Source organism: Hypanus sabinus, chromosome 12 (assembly GCF_030144855.1).
Source record: "Hypanus sabinus isolate sHypSab1 chromosome 12, sHypSab1.hap1, whole genome shotgun sequence".
NCBI lineage: Eukaryota > Metazoa > Chordata > Chondrichthyes > Myliobatiformes > Dasyatidae > Hypanus > Hypanus sabinus.
This window is the reverse complement of record NC_082717.1, coordinates 103174912-103194067: the sequence shown is the minus strand read 5'-3', so window position 1 is coordinate 103194067 and position 19156 is coordinate 103174912. Positions and strand designations below refer to the sequence as shown.

The 19156-nt window shown below is 41.5% G+C and overlaps 1 protein-coding gene across 3 annotated transcripts in view; it reads right to left on the bottom strand.

Annotated features, from left to right (window-relative positions):
* dop1a (DOP1 leucine zipper like protein A) overlaps nt 1-19156 on the bottom strand; it is a 192528-nt gene that overhangs the window by 138177 nt on the left and 35195 nt on the right. For all 3 annotated transcript variants that reach the window (XM_059986598.1, XM_059986596.1, XM_059986597.1), the window contains exons 4-7: nt 17895-18076; nt 16808-16978; nt 13698-13887; nt 9385-9483 (exon numbers count right to left, since the gene is read on the bottom strand). In XM_059986598.1, coding sequence (XP_059842581.1) covers nt 9385-9483; nt 13698-13887; nt 16808-16978; nt 17895-18076 — 642 coding nt within the window. The remainder of the gene's footprint in view (nt 1-9384; nt 9484-13697; nt 13888-16807; nt 16979-17894; nt 18077-19156) is intronic.

Here is a 19156-nt window from a genome sequence, read left to right as displayed (position 1 = left end):
GGCACCGAAGCATTCGGGCTCTCACAACCAGACTATGTAACAGTTTCTTCCCCCAAGCCATCAGACTCCTTAACACCCAGAGTCTGGACTGACACCAACTTACTGCCCTCTACTATGCCTATTGTCTTGTTTATTATTTATTGTAATGCCTGCACTGTTTTGTGCACTTTATGCAGTCCTGGGTAGGTCTGTAGTCTAGTGTAGTTTTTGTGTTGTTTTACATAGTTCAATGTAGCTTTTGTATTGTTTCATGTAGCACCATGGTCCTGAAAAAGCTGTCTCGTTGTTACTGTACCAGCAGCTATGGTCGAAATGACAATAAAAAATGACTTGACTTGACTTGAGGTGCTGCCTAACCTGGATGTGTATTTCTAACATTTACAATATTTTCAAAGTCCAAAGTAAATTTATTATTAAAGTACGCATATGTCACCATATACTTCCCTGAACTTCACAGAAGAACAAAGAAATACAACAGAATCAATGAAAAGCTACACAGAAAGACTGATCAATGTGCAAAAGGCAAACTATGCAAACAGAAATAAAATAATAATAACAATAGATAAATACTGGGGCAGCTCAGTCGCCTTGTGGTTAACACAACACTTTACAGTACCAACGACATTGGTTCAATTCCCAGCACAGTCCAGAAGGAGACTGGACATTCTCCCTGTGATCACATGGGTTTCCTCTGAGTGTTCCTGCTTCCTCCCACAGTGCAAAGACGTACTGGTTGTTAGGTTAATTGGTCACGAGTTAAGTTGTGAGTTGCTGAAAGGCCTACTCTGTGCTGAACGTCAATAATAAATAAATAAACAAATAATACCAAGAGCTTGAGTTGTAGACCCCTCAGAAGTGAATCTTTAGTTTGGGGAGTCAGTTCACTGTTGAGTGAAGTTACTTGTTTTGTCTTTGAAGAGGAGCCAGGGTGCAGTTTGGTTCTTTAGCACTACCAATAATCCTCACTATTATGATCTGTAATTGTTTGTCATTGTGCCCCTACCATGTTGTTGTTCTACCCTATTTCAACCATAATTATCCCTGCAGAATATTCCTACACCTGTTCCTTCTCATCCACGCATAAAAGTCATCTCTGTTACTCATATTGACATTTATTTCCAAATTACGCATTTATTCTGTATGTTTATTAATATCTCTATCCGTCATTGCAGCTTTCCTCAAGATCAGCTAAACATCCCAATTTGGAGGCCAATGGAAATTTTAATAATGAGCTGTTCGGTTCACACAGCTTAAATAACATCATGAGCCTGACTGACACAAAGCAAAGTTCACTGCCTACGTCTCAACTACAGAAATGAGCCAAGCCCAAGTCATGTTTTCTATCCAACACACTACGGTAGTTAACAAAACTGGTAATGTATTGAATTGTGCACGTTAAGCAAAATGAGCAGGACAAACAATATATTGATAAGTCGTTGACAGGTACGGTAATGTAGATCAAATGAATTTAGTATGATGCTGTTTTATAATGCATCGTCCAAACCAAATGCAGGAACCAACTTATAGCATTCAAGTAATAATTAACTCAACAGAGTAATCCACACTTTCACTGGCACTTCAACCTTGACCCCAGCCGGATCACACACATCCCTTCTCCACCATCTCGGTTAAAGCTGCCTTATCACAATTAATGCCAAGGATCCTGGCATTGCATAGAGTTACAGAGGCATAAAACACTACAGCACAGAAACTGGCCCTTTGGCCCATCTAATTTATGCCAAATTATTAATCTGCCTCATCCCATCAACCTGCACACAGACCATAGCACTCTATACCCCTCCCTTCCATGTACCTACCAAATTTTCCTTGTATTAATATTGAACCTGCATCCACCACTTCTGCTGCCAGCTCATTCCCCGCTGAGGAACGATGCTCCCCGTCATGTTCCCTTTAAACATTTCACCTTGCACCTTAACCCATGACCTCTAGTTGTAGTCTCACCCAACAGTGGAAAAAGCCGACCCAATCCATACTATTCATAATTTTATATTCCTCTATCACATCTCCTCCCATTTTCCTATGCTCTAGGGAATTAACTCCTAACCAATTCAACCTTTCCCCAAAACTCATGTCCTCAGGACCTGTAGTATCTTCGTAAATTTTCTCTGCAGTCTTTCAATCTTACTGATACCTTTCTCGTAGATAGGTGACTAGGACTGCACAGAATACTCCAAATGAGTCCTCACCAAAGTCTTCTACAACTTCAACTTAACATGGCAACTGCTGTACTCAATATATTGATTTATGAAGGCCAACGTGCCTAAACCTCTCTTTAGGACCCTATCTACCTGTGATGCCATTTTCAAGGAATTAAGAATCTGTATTCCCAGATCCCCCTGTACTCCTCAGTGCCCAGTACTCCTCACCATGCAAGTCCTACCCTGGTTTGTTCTCCCAAAGTGCAACACTTCACACTTTACTGCATTAAATCCCAGCAGCCATTTTTCCAGTTGGCCCAAATCCCACTGTCCATTACATCAAAAATCATGGTGCTACCCACAAATTTGTTGATCTAGTTTTCCACATTATCATCCAGATCATTGATCCAGATGACAAACGACAACTGACCCAGCACCAATCTCTGTCAGTGACTAGTGAGGTAGTAACTTGCATTAGACATTAGCTTCGTGGGAGAAACCAGAGAGTGGTAAAAAATGGTTGCCTCTTTTGACTGGAAACCTACAACTTCAGTCAGTGAGGCAATCACCTTCTACTACTTTCTGGTTTCTCTGACAAAGCCAGCATCTAATCCAATTTACTACCTCATCCTGAATGCAAGCAGCTGAACTTTCTTGACCAATCTTCCATGCAGGACTTGTCAAAGACCTTGCTAATGCCTATGTAGACAACATTTACTGCTTTATCTTCATCAACTTTCTTAGTAACATCCTCAAAAGACTGGTTATACATGACCTAGCTTGCACAAAGCCATGTTGACTATCCCTAATCAATCCCTGTCTATCCAAATACACATAGTATCTGGTCACTTAGAATACCTTCCAATAATTTAACACTATTGATGCCAGGCTCTCCAGCCTGTGATTTTCTGGCTTAATCTTAAGAGTCTTTCTTAAACAATGGAACAACATTAGCTACATATCCTCCAATTCTCACCAGTGGCTAAGGATGTTTTAAATCTCCCTGCTAGGGCCACTGCAATTTCTGTACTACCCTCCCAAAAGGTCCAAGGGAATACCTTGAGGCATTAGGAAAAAAATCCCTAATTCGCCTGAAAGCCTGGATCCTTGATCAGAGGATCTTAAAAAATCTCAATAAGCTCATTCAGTTCCCCACAGCTCACCCAAAAAGAACTCAAACATTCAGAGAAGCAGCTCCAAAGCTGACACTGAGCAATGTGTAGGCATTGCTAATGCATTAAGAACCGTATCATCAGGGACACTCTCAACCCAAATGCAGAAGAAAATGAGGTGACCTTCATATAAAGTATCTATTTATGAAACCTTTACCTTGTTTTAGTTTTCAGTGTTAATTAAATGAATTGAATTGAATTGACTTTATTTCTTACATCCTTCACATACATAAGGAGCAAAAATCTTCACGTTACGTCTCCATCTAAATGTACAATGTGCAGTCAAGGTAATTTATAATAAATAGAACAGTCAATGTAATATTGAGTACACTCAAATCAGCGTGAGTTCATCAGTCTAATGGCCTGGTGGAAGAAGCTGTTCCAGTGCCTGTTGGTCCTGGCTTTTATGCTGCGGTACCGTTTCCCAGATGGTAGCAGCTGGAATAGATTGTGGTTGGGATGGCTTGGGTCCCTAATGATCCTACGGGCCCCTTTTACATATCTGTCCTTTTTAATGTCCTGTACTGAATGGGAAGTTCTCAACTACAGATACGCTGGGCTGTCCACACCACTCTCTGCAGAGTCTTGCGATTGAGGGAGGTACAATGCCCACACCAGGCAGTGATGCAGACAGTCAGGATGCTCTCAATTGTGCCCCTGTAGAAAGTCCTTAGAATTTGGGGGCCCATACCAAACTTACTCAACCATTTGAGGTGAAAGAGGCGCTGTTGTGCCTTTCTCACCACACAGCTGGTGTGTACAGACCACGTGAGGTCCTTGGTGATGTGGATGCTGAGGAACTTGAAAACGTTCACCCTCTCAACCTTAAATCCATTAAGTCAATAGGGGTTAGCCCATCTCCATTCCTTCTGTAATTCACAACCAGCTCCTTTGTTTTTGCAATATTGAGGGAGAGGTTATTTTCTTGACACCACTGTGTCAGAGAGATGACTTCTTCCCTGTAGGACACCTTGTTATTGTTTGAGATAAGGCCAATCAATGTAATGTTGTTGGCAAATTTAATTAGCAGATTAGAGCTGTGGGTGGTGATACAGTCATGGGTATACAGAGAGTAAAGGAGGGGACTCAGTATACAGCCCTGAGGGGTTCTTGTACTGAGAATCCAGAGGGGCAGAGGTGAGGGAACCCACTCTTACCACCTGCTGGCGATCTGACAGGAAGTCCAGGATCCAGCTGCACAAGGCAGGGTGAAGGCCGAGGTCTCTGAGCTTCTTGTTGAGCCTGGATGGAATTATGGAGTTGAATGCTGAACTGTAGTCCAAGAACAGCATTCTCACATAAGCATCCATGAGCTGCAGTTTGTCTCGGAATGTCAAGGGAGGTGATTCACAATACACAATGCACATAGAAACATGAGATTTACAGAAAGCAACTGTGAGTTGTTCTTAAAAGAAAGCACCAGTAATGAGAAATTCAAATACACCAATCCCAATTTGTAGTTTAAGATTTTGTTCGCCAAAGTTTTACTTATTAAAACAAGTTACTAAGAACAATTTACTAATATGCAACCGGACTCTAGCAATGTGTTTTAGAGTCAGCAGTCCTGCACATGACTTCGGAATTTACATCAATTAGCCTGGCCATGAATTAACCGATGTGGGACCAAGTTAAAAAAAAAAGCGTGCTGAATTGTAACTTTGACGTATGTTTGTGGACAGCCAAAATTCGGTCGATTTTGACTAAATGGATGAGGAAGGGATGGTGCGATTGGGGTTATGACCATGCTCTGAGGCAGATCAACCAGGCCAGATATGGATTACTGATCTAAAGTTATGCCCAACAGAGCCTTGCCGTTTTAAGAATGTGTCTCCTCATTTAGCAAAATAAAGAGAAAAAGCCTGTTGCATTTATATGAAACTTTCCAGTGCCTTGAACTCCCAAAGCATTTACAGTTATGGAGTGCTTCCAAAGTGCAATCACTGTTGTAGAAAAACCTGGCAGCCAATTTGCACACAGCTGGCAGCCAATTTGCACACAGCCAGCAACCACCAAGAATAACATAATAATGTCTACAAATTGTTGATGTTAGCTCAGGGATGGATTACATGGTACACCATGCTCTTCTTTGAGAGAGTCACAGCATTGTTTAGGTGAGATTCGGGAAGGGACAGCTCACAGGATGGTGAGCACAGGTGATAGCAAAAGGTTGTAGGCCCGTGACAAGTGGTGTTCCCCGTGGTCAATGCTAGACCTACAACTATTTGTGATCTATTAAATGATTTTTATTTATATCTATGATTGGTTTACTTACATCAACCAATTCTTATCAATAACCATAGTAAGCATTCTGTCTGGATGCACAGTGGCCTGGTATGACAACTGCTCACTCAGCACATGACCACAACAGAGATTTCCGTTCACAGCTCAGCAAATCTATGGAGTCTGTTGGAACCTTTCGCTGCCTCCTTAAAGCAATCAGCATAATCAAAGACCCCACTTACCCTGGATGTTCTTTCTTCTCCCTTCTCCCATCAGACAGAAATTATAACCAGGCTCTGGGACTGCATCTATCCCAATGTTACCAGACTGTTGAACAGACCACTTGCATGGTAAAATTGGCCTCACAATCTACCTCATTGTGATCTTGCACTTTAACATTTACCTGCACTGTACTTTATCAGTAGCTTTTATACTTTATTGTTTTACTGGTTCCTTAAGATTATTATTTAACCAGAAATGGTAATAGGGATAAGCTCCCACTATCTATTAAATGCTCCCAATGATGTGCGTCTCAAATGGCCTCTGACAACCAAGTCCAACTCCTGGCCTTCATGTGTGGCTCAGCTACTAAGCCCAGCGGAACAGGAGAAAGGGCAAAGGCGGGTTACAGGCACCTTAAAACCAGTTGCTTTGGGCAGTTGATGGCTCATCAGCTGTAGTTGGCAGCTCATCCAGGAGAAGGAAAACTCTGATCTCAAACCTCTGCTACCTTGCAGCTATACCCTCTCATGGGGAAGGCTTCGGGAGTAAACCTGAGGGAAAAATTCAGAGCTGGAGTCCCTAAGGTAGTCCTATACTGAGTTCAATGCTGACTGGCAACTCCTGGTGCCAAACTGTACCAGACTCTGCTGTTCCTTTGGGTTTATCAGATGGGTGGAGAGGGGAAGCTTGCTACAAGGGCATCAGCTTGCAAGGGCATTGCTCTGCCCTGGGTTGCATATCTAGACAGCTAGGAGGCAACATCCACGGTCAACTCTGGCCAAGGGAGCCTCACTATTGTTTTATCTTGCATTGTGCATTGTGTGATGATTTGATCTGTATCAACAGTATGAAAGACAAGCTTTTCACTTTGCCTTGGTACAGGTAACAATAATAAACCAGCACTAATATGGATGAGAATGTACAAGGCATGGTTAGTAAACCTGCAGGTGACTTTAAAATATGTGGTATCCTTAACAGTGAAGATGGTTATACGGATTTACAGAGGGATCCTGATCAACCAGGTAAGTGGACCAAGAAATGGGCAGAGTTTATTTCAGATAGCTGTGAGTTATTGCATTTTGGGAAGACAAATCAGGTAGGACCTTCACAGTGTTGTAGAATAAAAGAACAAATCAGTACAAGTATATAGTTCCCCAAAGGTGGCACACAGGTAGATAGGGTAGTGAAAAGGGTGTTGAACGCATGCCTTCATCAGAGTATAGTGGCTGGGATGCTATATTGTACAAGACATTTGTGAAGCCCCATCTGTTCAGTTTCGGTCACAATGCATTAGGCAAAAATAACATTAGGCTGGAAAGAGAGCGTATAAGGATTTTGCCGTGACTGGGGAAAGAAGGAAGGCTGAGCTGGTTCTGACTGTTTTCAGTGGAGTGTACGAGATCTCAAACAGCTGTACAAAATCATGAGATACACAGATTGTGCAGATTGACCTGTCTTTTTCCCCAGGTTAATTAGACAGCCTAGGTTTAAAGTGAGAGAGGAGAGATTTAATAAGAATCAGAGGGGCAATTTTTCACCCAGAGGGTGGTCAGTATATGGAACGAGCTGATAGGGGAAGTGTTTAAATAAAGAGGCTGAGACAAGTACCTTATCAATACTTAAAAGCAGACAAGTAGATAGATAAGAAAAGTTTAGAGGGATTTTCTCCAATTAACTTAGCTTAGACGAAGATCTTGGCCAGCATGGACAAGCTAGTGTGAAGTGCCTGTTTCTGCGCTGTATGACCCTATGACTAGGCATTCATTGTTACAACAGGATATCAGGGCAGAGTTTTCTCGGCGCTAGATTCTGCAGAGAGCACTTGAACTCACAATCTTACAATCAGAAGCAAAAAATGTTTCTAACTGAAATACAGCTGATGCTGATGTCCTCCATTGAGTAGTGAAATGTCCGTTCTCTTTCCTGCTTTGTTTTTATAAACCCTGCTACCTCGTCAGTAATTTTCATTAATATAAAGAATTAAATTCAATTGATCTAGGTTTTTTAATAAGAATGATAAATATCTAAATTAAGTCAATGCTTATTTTTATAAAAAAGTAAATTGTGACCTATCATCACAATAGGTCAACTGCAGATGCAGTCTCAATGGTTCTTCTCATGGCTTTAGACCACCTGGACAGCACAAACACCCATGTCAAGATGCTGTTCATCAACTATAACTCAGCATTTAACATCATCGTTCCCACAATCCTGATTGAGAAGTTACAGAACTTGGGCCTCAGTTCCTTCCTCTGCAATTGGATCCTCGTCTTCCTAACCAGAAGACCACAACATGTGCGGACTGGTGATAATATCTCCTCCTCGCTTACGATCAACACTGGTGCACCTCGAGTGCAACCTTAGCCCACTGCTCTACTCTCTCTATATACATTACTGCGTACCTAGGCATAGCTCAAATACCATCTATAAACTTGCTGATGATACATTGTTGGTAGAATCACAGATGGAGACAAGAGGGTGTACAGGACTGAGATATGCCAACTAGTAGAATGGTGTTGCAGCAACAACCCTGCACTCAATGTCAGTAAGACAAAAGAGCTGATTGTGGACTTCAGGAAGGGTAAGTCGAGGGAACACATACCAATCCTCATAGAGGGATCAGAAGTGGAGAGAGTGAGCAGCTTCAAGTTCCTGGGTTGTCAAGATCTCTGAGGACCTAAGCTGGTCCCAACATATTGATGCAGTTATAAAGAAGGCAAGACAGTAACTATATTTCGTTAGGGGGGTGGGGGCGACTGCACAGGACTGAAAGAAACTGCAGAAGGTTCTAAATCTAATCACCTCCATCTTGGGCACTTGCCTACAAAGTACCCAGGACACCTTCAGGGAGCGGTGTCTCAGAAAGGCAGCGTCCATTATTAAAGACCTTTTCTCACTGTTACCATCAGGGAGGAGGTACAGAAGCCTGAAGGCACACACTCAGTGATTCAGGAACAGCTTCGTCCCCTCTGCCATCCGATTCCTAAATGGACATTGAATCTTTGGACACTACCTCGTTTTTTTTAAGTATACAATTATTTCCATTTTTGGACAATTTTGATCTATTCAATAATGTATACTGTAAATTGTCTTACTTATTTATTATTATTTTCTTTTTTTTTCTTCTTCTTCTATATTATGTTTTGCTTTGAACTGCTGCTGCCAAGTTAACAAATTTCATGACACATGCCAGTGACAATAAACCTGATTCTGATACTGAAATTTATTTTTGTCATGGATTGTGAAATTGCTTATAAAACTACATGTCATGTTGATTAGTGCATAAGTCATTGTCTACATCTTTTACCTCAAGAAAGAACTTTAGTTTGGCAGCACTCAGTTAGCATTATCACTTCAAGCCACGTAGAGTGTCAACAGTCAGCATTTCCACTGGCAAATCTCTCCATAAATATTCCCATTTCCTAACAGTCTCTGTTAGGATGTGTTTAGAGGAGGTGGTGGAGGAGGGCAAGAAGAGTGACAGAGTTACCGTCAGTTCAGTTTCATCCTTCCATGCTGAAAGATTCAATGGCTCTCTGAATATCCTTGGCCCAGCAGCTGTGGAGAAACTGTTGTTATATTTCTAGGTTCCCTAATTGAAGTATTCATACCTGATACAGATGGAAAGGGAAACAGAACAGAATTAGATCCAAGGTACTCCGCTGCACCAATACACTGGTGTCCTGGACTGAAGCGCTTACTGCTTCAACCTACCAAAACAGACAAAAAAAATCAATGTTATTCCAAACTTGAAAAAAAAATAACTGAAAATCACTCTGAATTAAAAGTCAATTGTGACTGTTAACAAGGCATGTTAATGTAATTTGCCTAACATCATGTCACAAAGCTAAATACCTAAATAAAATACTCAAAAATCACATTGCATTCCTGTATTCCACATTGCATTACTGTTTCAGTTATCTGTTCCAGGAACAGACAAATTCTAAATCTGAAAGTCTTTTTCAATAAAAATATCAATCCAGGTTTTTCCATGAGTGAAGAGACAAGGGCAAACCTGCTATACAATGAAGCAGGTTCAGCAATTTTAAAGATTTACACATTTACTTAAAGAAAAATTTTCAGAAAACCAGAAACATTGATTTGTGAGCAAACACGAGGAAATCTGCAGATGCTGGAAATTCAAACAACAACACACACAAAATGCTGGTGGAACACAGCGGGCCAGGCAACATCTATAGGGAGAAGCGCTGTTGACGTTTCGGGCCAAAACGAAGGGTCCTGACGAAGGGTCTCGGCCCGAAACGTCGACAGCGCTTCTCCCTATAGATGCTGCCTGGCCTGCTGTGTTCCACCAGCATTTTGTGAACATTGATTTGTGGTCTGTTTTAAAATGATGGCAACACTGTTGATCTTGCATCCCTTAATGCTAACTTACTTCAGCAATACAGGATCTGTGTCCTGCAGAAAAGGGTGACATCATGAAGTAGGCTACACAGAATACATATACAACAAACTAGCAAATAACAATCACATTTAATCATAAAAATCTTACAGAAAATAAAGATGGGAACATGAGATAGATGCTGAAATATCTCATGAAAGAATACTTAGCATTTTTAAGACCTGTAGAATTGCCCAATGAAAGGAAACTTCCGATAAACATTAAGAGTGCAACTAGTTTTTCAGGTCTAGGGAAGCTGAACAACAGTAATTAAGCCAGCATAGGTTACATTTCATTTAAAAGTTAACATTATTCCAAAATGAAGTGCACAAAACTTTGGAGCTAGTGAATTAAGCAATTTCTGAAACTATTTGTATATGCAAAGGTTCAATAACACTTGAGGGTCAAAGCATCAACAAATGGAATTTCTCCAGAGAGCGCCCTCTCAAGCCAGTCTAAGGTTATGCTGATACCATATAGGCAACAACTTGCCAATAACTTCAACCTTACTAACAGCAAAATCAGCAGTGCTGCTTTGCAATGGCACACCCACAGCTATGAACTTTATTTTAGCAGCGGGAGTTGTAAGAATAAAGAAATAATATCCTGATGTATCAACATCCCATTGCACTATCTCAGCATTACCACTTTAGTATAGCCCCTCATTTTCTCGGCAACATTATGTCCTCACCAACAATCTATCCACATGCGGACTGCTGGTATAATATAACCATATAACTATTACAGCAAGGAAACAGGCCATCTTGGCCCTTCTAGTCTGTGCTGAACGCTTATTCTCACCTAGTGCCACCTACCTGCACTCAGCCCATAACCCTCCATTTTCCCACCAGATCAGACAACTCTTTAGAATTACAGGCTTGTGATAGCAAGCAATACCTTTTAGTGTCAAGCTATCAGCTGCAACACATTGTTCTTACCACTGTCTGCTCCTGCACAATTATATCACGCAGCGGGGGTAAGAACATCTGGCCTTGTCTTTACCAATCTACCAATGGCTGAAGCACCTGTCCATTACAATACTAAGGCACAACTACCATCCAGACATGTTGAAGACAGAGACCATCCTTGCTTCATCACACATAGGACAGTACATTCCAGAACCACACAAGACCTTTGTCCCTCAATGTTGTGCTGACCTTCTAACCTACTCTACAATCAATCTACACTTCCCTCCTGCATAGTTGTGGAAGAAGGGTCAGCAAAAGGGTTGATAAACTAAGCAGCTAACTTGCATTTCTCTATTTGAACTTTGTAACCTAAAGATCAGCAGTCAGTCTTTCATAATCAGGATGCAGCACTGAGTGCAGATGGCCAAAATGAGAACAAGCACATGATTTAGTCCCTTGTCTAATCTATAATTTAAAAAATATTTTGTGTTATGGATGTACTTGTTTGCTTCTGATTATGTATCTCTGTTTGTGTAACAGATTCACTTGCATGCCAGTAGGCACATATACTCGCCTGTTCATTGGTACAAATATAGGTCCAATTGCCACGTAACTGAGACCTTTGCACATTTCTGCAGGCTCTCCATATCATGCTGAATGAAGGTATCATCGTTTGAACCCTGGTCTCGAAGATCATTTTTCTTCTACAATAGCCCTCCATTTTCTATCATTATGTGCCAATCTAAGAGTTTCTTAAATGCCCATCATGTGTCTGCCTCTACCAACACCCCATTCACACACCCTCAGCACTTCATGTCAAGAACTTACCCCTGACACTTTCCTCCAATCACATTAAAATGATGCCCTTTTGTTTTAGCCATTTCCACTCTGGGCAAAAAAAAATACCTGATCCTTCACTCAATCAATGCCTCTTAGCATCTTGTATACCTCTATCGAGTCTTTTGTGTCCACATCCTTCCTTAAATAAGGCAATCAGAACTGACAATATCTTAGGTGTGGTCCAACCAGAGTTTTATAGAGCTGCAACATTAGCCCATTAATCTTGAGCTCAATCCCCCAACTAATGAAATCCAACACTTTTGTCTTCTTAAACCCTATCAACTTGCATGGCAACTTTGAGGGATCAATGTCATGAACACCAAGTTCCCTTTGTTCCTCCACACTGTCAAGAATCCTACCAACAAGGTATACTCCCTTCAAATTCAACCTTCCAAAGTGAATCACTTCACACCTGCCTGGGTTGAATTCCATTTGCTAGTTCTCATCCTAAACCTGCATCTTGTCAATGTCCCACAGCAACCTACAACAGCTCTCTACACTATCCACAATTCCAACAACCTTTGTGGCATCTACAAACTTACTAACCCCAATAAATATCAAAAGGAGCAGGGGTCCCAGAACAGATCCCTGCAGAACACCACTGATCACCAACCTCCAGGCAGAATATTCTCCATCTACTACCACCCTCTGCCTTCTATTTGCAAGCCAATTCTGAATCCACACAGCCAGGTTTCCCTGGATCCCATGACTCCTGACTTTCTAATTCAGCCCACCATGGAGAACCTTAACAAATATCTTACTAAAATCCATATACCCTCATCTACTGCTCTACTTTCATCAATGTGCTTTGTCACCTCCTCAAAGAATTCAGTCAGGTTTGTGAGGCATGACGTGCCCCTCACAAAGCAATGCTGGCTATCCCTAATCAGACTGTTTTTCCAAGTGCTTGTAAATCCTCCAATAATTTGTTCACCACTGAAGGAAGACTCACTGAGCTATAATTCCCAGGATTATCCCTACTCTTTTCTTAATAAAGGAATAACATTTGCCAGCCTCCAAAGATCTGATATTATATGAGATTACTACAGTGGCCAGTGAAGATGCAAAGGTCATTGGCAAAGGTACAATATTCTCTTCTCTCACAGTAACCTGGGTATATCTCATCTGGCCCTGGGAACTTATAAATCTTAATATTTTTCAAAAGATCCAGCACATCCTCTTTCTGAATATTGACATTATCCAGCATATCAACCTGTCCTCACAAACGGCAAGGTTCCTCTCACTGGTGTATACTGAAGCAAAGTATTCATTAAGGACCTCCCCGTTTCTCTACTATCACCAATCGGTCCTACCTTCACTCTAGTCATCCTTCTGTTCTTTACGTAAGTGCAGAATGCCTTGGAGTTTTCCTTAATCCTACTTGCCAAGGGGTTTCTCATGCCCTCTTCTAGCTGTCCCAAGTCCATTCTTCAGCTCTTTTCTGGATACCTTATAACTCTCTAGTGCCCTGCCTGATCCTTGCTTTTTTCTTCCACTTGTCTAGATGCTCCATATCTCTTGTCCCATCCATTCTTCAGGGCTCAAGAAGGGTCTTGGCCCAAAATGTCGACTGCTTATTCATTTCCATAGATGTTGCTGACCTGCTGAGATCCTCCAGCATTTTGTGTGTGTTGCTTTGGATTTCCAGTGTCTGCAGACTGTCACATATTTACATATTTGCCTTAACCTGAACAAAGCTTAAGACAGCTTTCAGCTTTAATTTACTTCAATATGACTGGGAATTTTATGAAAGATAACATAAAATTATTAGTACCATCAATTCAATGTCGCTACCAATGATATACAGTTGGTCCTCCATGGAAAGTTTCCGGTTCAGATGAGAGAGTACAAAGGTGATTCCAGGTAACCGCACAGCAGGACTGGTCAAAACACTCCCCCAAAGAGCACCGTAAAATGCAGACTGCTCCACCGCAGCCGCAACCTTCTCCAATAACGTGTTTGCCCTGCACATAAAGAAAAGTCATTCTTAATAATAACACACAAGGTATTAGTGCTCCTTTAAGCAAATTCATTCATATCGACAGCCAAACCTTTTATTCTTATCTACTTCTACGAATGTTTTTTGGCTGCATCTCAGCCAGAGTCAGCTATAGCCCCCTATAAATCTTTTCTTTTGCATAAAAGGAGCCCTAACCTTTTCTTTCTTTCTTCTATGTCTTCAGCAAGCCATCACATCCTTTTGTACAAACATCAGGTCAAAGACATTTATTAAGGAGAGGCTGCAGCTCTCAAAGAGAAACTTAAAGACTTAGAGAAACTTTAAATATTTTTTAAAGTGCTGATTATCAATTTTAAATTTCACCCAAAACCCTGTTTTGATTTTCAGAGATAACAGTAAAATAAGATTCAAGATACAATTTTATTTATCACATACACATCAAAACATACAGTGAAATGCGTTCTTGTGTTAACAAGCGAGGGTGTGCTGGGGGCAGGCTGAAGAGTTGCCACATATTCCGGTGCCAACATAGCGTGTCCACAATGCTTGGCAGAACAACACAGGGCACAACAAATCAACAATGACAAAACAAGCCACGTCCCTCGCTCCCACCCATGCTCTTGCACAATCCTTTAATCCCAAAGCAGTCCGTACTTTTCCGTTTCCAGCCTCCAGTGGATACATAGACACTGGACCTCCAACTACCCTGGCATACTTGCAGAGATTCACAGACCCAGTTCCGGCCACCTTCCAGACTTCTGATGCTTGGATGTGACCACAAGACACCAAACACCAGGCCTCAAAATCCAGACCTGCTGATGGCCAGACTCTGAATACTAGGCCTCAAATTCTGACTCAGGAACCCACTGAGAACTTGCTGACCTGGCCAGGTCCATGGATATCCCATGTCTGCGTCACTGCCCTTCGAACAGAGACCTATACCCTGGCCAGTCCACTAATTGCCCCACATCCCTTTCCCTAAAACCCTAATCTGACCTCTAACTCCCCTCGCTGTCCCCAAAACCATCCCAAAGAACCCCAAAAAAAGCAACTAAAACTTGGCACCATTTTGAGCATAAGTCAAAAATAACTTGCTAAGATTTTTTGCGGTGCATAGGAAATAAATCAGATCAGGTTTATTATCTCTTATATCTATTATTCATTCATTCATTTTTCCGCCGCTCTACAAGCTGCATTTGTAATACTTGTTCGGTTCTGGTCACCCTGCTTTACAGAAGCTGTCATTAACCTGCAAGAGAGCAGAGGAGACTTACAAGAATGCTGTAGAGAGTTGAGTGACTGAGATATGAAGAAAGATTGACAAGGCTGATATGTTGTTCATCGGAGTCTCAGAGGATGAGGGATGATATTACAGAGGTGTACAAGATCATGAGGGTCACAGATGGGGTGAATGCACACAGTCCTTTTCCTCGGGCTGGACAACGATGAACTAGTGGACACAGGTTTAGGGTGAAAGCAGAAAGATTTAGAAGGAGCTCAAAAGGTTGAAACAGTTGAGACAGGTACATTAACAATGTTTAAGAGGCTACAGTTGAATGGATAAATTGATAAGGAAGGGCCTAAAGGGATGTGGGCAAACCAAATTAGTTTTGACTGGAACGTTAGTTGTCATGGACCATTTGACCCAAAAGGCCTGCTTCCATGCTGTTCGACTCTACAATGCAGGTGCTACCAGTCGCTAATCACACCTGACAAGACAATGTTGTACTGCAGATCATGTGATGAAGGTATTCCCACAGGTTCCTGATAAAAATGTTCCACGTTATCACTCAGATATCAAAACAGTAAGTCTAGGTGGTATACAACTTTACCAGAGGTTGCAAAGCCACAAGGTTGCATCCAATAGAATGCACAGCTGGCCTAATTCTTTAATGTCTAATGCCATTTCCAGTACACAAGTGTAAAAGAGAATGTGGATCTGATGCTGCACAAAAAATACACAACAAAGAACACAATAATTTAAAAAACTGTATAAACACACAAGATAGCTTGTACATGTTCATAGATTGATTGTACGTCCGTAAAGTGACACAGGGCACAGGAGTGGCTGTACATAAGGTGGCTGACAAGAAATGATAAAGTAGTGGTGGTGGAGTTGATCAGCCTTACTGACTGTGGAAAGTAACTGTTTTTGAGTCTTGTGGTCCTGGTGTGGAGTATTAACTAGCAGTACTGTTTAGACCAAAATGATAAGTTATTAGATGGAGCTTAAAATATCTGATGACATTAAAGTTTGTGGTACTTTAATATGCATGCCAAACACTGCTTTACTCCACTTGTCTTCTGGTGCTCAAATATAGTATGTAAGCACCCATTCTTTTTATATACCAATGACTGATTGCTATTCTTGCCTTTACCAGTGATCAATCACTTCAATACCTGGACCATTGGGTGGTCCTTCAAAACTGAGGCAAAATCTACCCATAGTACATTTCTAGCTCTGAACTGGCAAATCAAATACAATTTGACATTGCTTAAGTTTTGCATCCCAACACCATCGGCGGGAATGCGGAGTGATACGTCCCGAGGAGTTGATGGGCCAAATTGTGGTAGGCAGCTACAGTATTATCTACACACAGGCCATCAGAAAATCCTATTTGTACATAAAATCTGAAATATTTATTTGTGAGCAGAGGGACACAGCATTTCTCCCTCCCAAATGATGAACAGCTATCCATAGACACTTCAACAGCCCACCCCCCCCAGTGTGAATGAATGCACAATTTGTATAATCACCACACAATTATTAAAACTAACCAGATATTCAGCTTTTATGACATTAAATGAAATTGTGACTAAATGACGCAAAACATGCCTGAAGTAGGACTCCGCCCCACCCCCCCAATATATCTTCTCCATCATGCTCCCTGGAGGCTTCTTAGTCCTGTAAATCAAATCCTCACCTGTCATAGTACTCAGAGCCTTCTTCCAGGCCCGGTAATGTCCCAGTCAGCAGTCCCTGAAGCCCCGGCTTCAGAGTTTTGCCCAGAGGCAGGAAGTAGACTTCGTACAAGCTCAGAAGCACAGGTTTGACAGACATAGCCGCATTGCCAAGAAGAGGGAAAAGACCAGAACTGAGGAGAGAGTAAAACAGTTTCCAAATAAATCATTACCTGCTTTTCTCCTAAGTGGCCTAACTCTGCAACTTTAGCCATGTTTTAGTTACTGCTTGCTTTCATCACCACAGCTAGAAATGAGGGCATGGATTACTTCTCTGTGCAGAGCGTCACAACCAATGTGTCCAAGTGGTGCTGTAGATACACTTACTGGTGCTGGGGCTCCTCACTGAACATCTAATTCCAGCAAATTTCACTAAGCACATGATATTGGTGGCATTTACTGTCCTTTATTAGGATGCCTCAGTAGGTGATAAATCAAGATTTCTGGTGCCTGGGCTTTTAACCCATCTATGCTGATCTCTGAATACCCATCCATACCAATCCCACCTCCCAGTATTTGCCCCGTAGCCTTCAAAATCTATGCAGTTAAAAATTCTGTGTAAGTAGACACTGCCCCACACAACTCCTTTGAACTTACCTCCCACCAAGTAGCTCAAGTGCATGTCCTCTAACATTAGACATTTTGACCCTAGTGAAAAAGATACCATCTACCTACTTAGTCTTCTTAAATGCTGCCAATGACCCCTCTTCAACCGTTCTCCCAAGCAGTGCAAGCTGGCTAATCAGCACTCTCTTGATAAAAAAAAAATCACTCTCACATCCCCACTGATTCTCTTCCCATCATCCAAATGTCTTCCTGTTTTGACTACCTCTTCTTTAACAGAAACAAGATCTTGAGGATGCCTATAGAAGAACATCTACAGCTCATTAGGAAAACAGTTAGATATTGAACATGCCCATTTGCAGCAATCTTTTAGTCAAATAGCTTTTCAATACTTTGTATGTTACAGTAGCTCGTTGCCTGCTGCATACGGTCCTTGCTTTCAAACAGGCAACTCATTTCACTAAAAACTATTTAACTTTTGCCCACCTGTACAAGAAAAGATCTTTGGCCAGCCTCTTGGAGCCAATGATCTTAAAAATAATCTCGTAGGTTTCCAGAGCTTTTCTGTGAACACCACTGGGTAGTGCTGGGTGAAGACACTGGGCCAGGCGCTTGCCAATTGTTAGCTTCTTTGGCACCACTTGGTACTTGGCGTTGTTCTGTAAAACCTGCACATAAATAAATCAGTGACCAGTCACTTGGTACTCCATACTGGGAAAACAATCCAGACAGTTCAAATCTAGCTCTATCTACAACTGAACACAACTAGTATTAATGTGACCTCAGCTTACTAGCTCTGTACACCCGCACTGGTGAAGAAACCATATTCTTCAAAAAATATCTGTGTAATTCCCTCTTGAATAAGTGATTCTTTGAGGCATTTCCTAGCACGAGTTAAATTTATATTACGATAGCAGTGTGTCCTGGAGTTCACTAGGCATAAGCTTATTTTCCTTAAACGCCTGGAGGTTATAAGTTTTATTCCCTGAAATTCCTTTAGTAAACCATGTAGAAAGGTTCAATGTGCTTAAAAATAAAACTAAAAGCTGTACACAGTGAGCAGGACTGCATCTGAGCCCAAAGAACCCTTTGCTAATCAAGAGGTTCAGGGCTGATTAAAGGCCTATATTTCTATTTGGTAGATGACATGAGTTTATGGAATAAAATGGCATAAAACCATCAGTCCATGATACAAAGGAGCAGAATTAGATCACTTGGCCCATCAAGTCTGCTCCACCATCCGATTATGCTGATGTAATCTCGTTCTCCTGCCTTCTCCAAGTAACTCTGGAGGCTAATGTTCTTGATTAGTATGGGTGTCAACTTTACATACACCCAGTGACTTTGCCTCCACAGCCCTCTGTAACAGTGAATTCCACAGATTCACCACCCTCTGGCTAAAGAAAGTCACGACAGAATGCATTCCTCGGTGTGACGGAAATAAATGCAATCGGAAAGAGCAACATTTTCTATAGCCAATGCATTTTCTGTAAATGAAACTCAGCATTATCAGTTGCACGAAGTGTACAGGCAGAAAACCTCTGTGTTCACAAGCCTGTACATCCTGAACTTCACTGAGACTGAAAAAGCCACCAGAGCTCTCTGAATCTTCCTACTTGAGGCACATCAGCATTTTAAGAAGGGACTGGGTCCATTTCATGTCAGCTGAAAGTAATCATCATATAATTCTGAAATTGACTTGGGGACAGCAGTGAAGTCAACAAGTGGTATTTATTTATCTTTCCCAG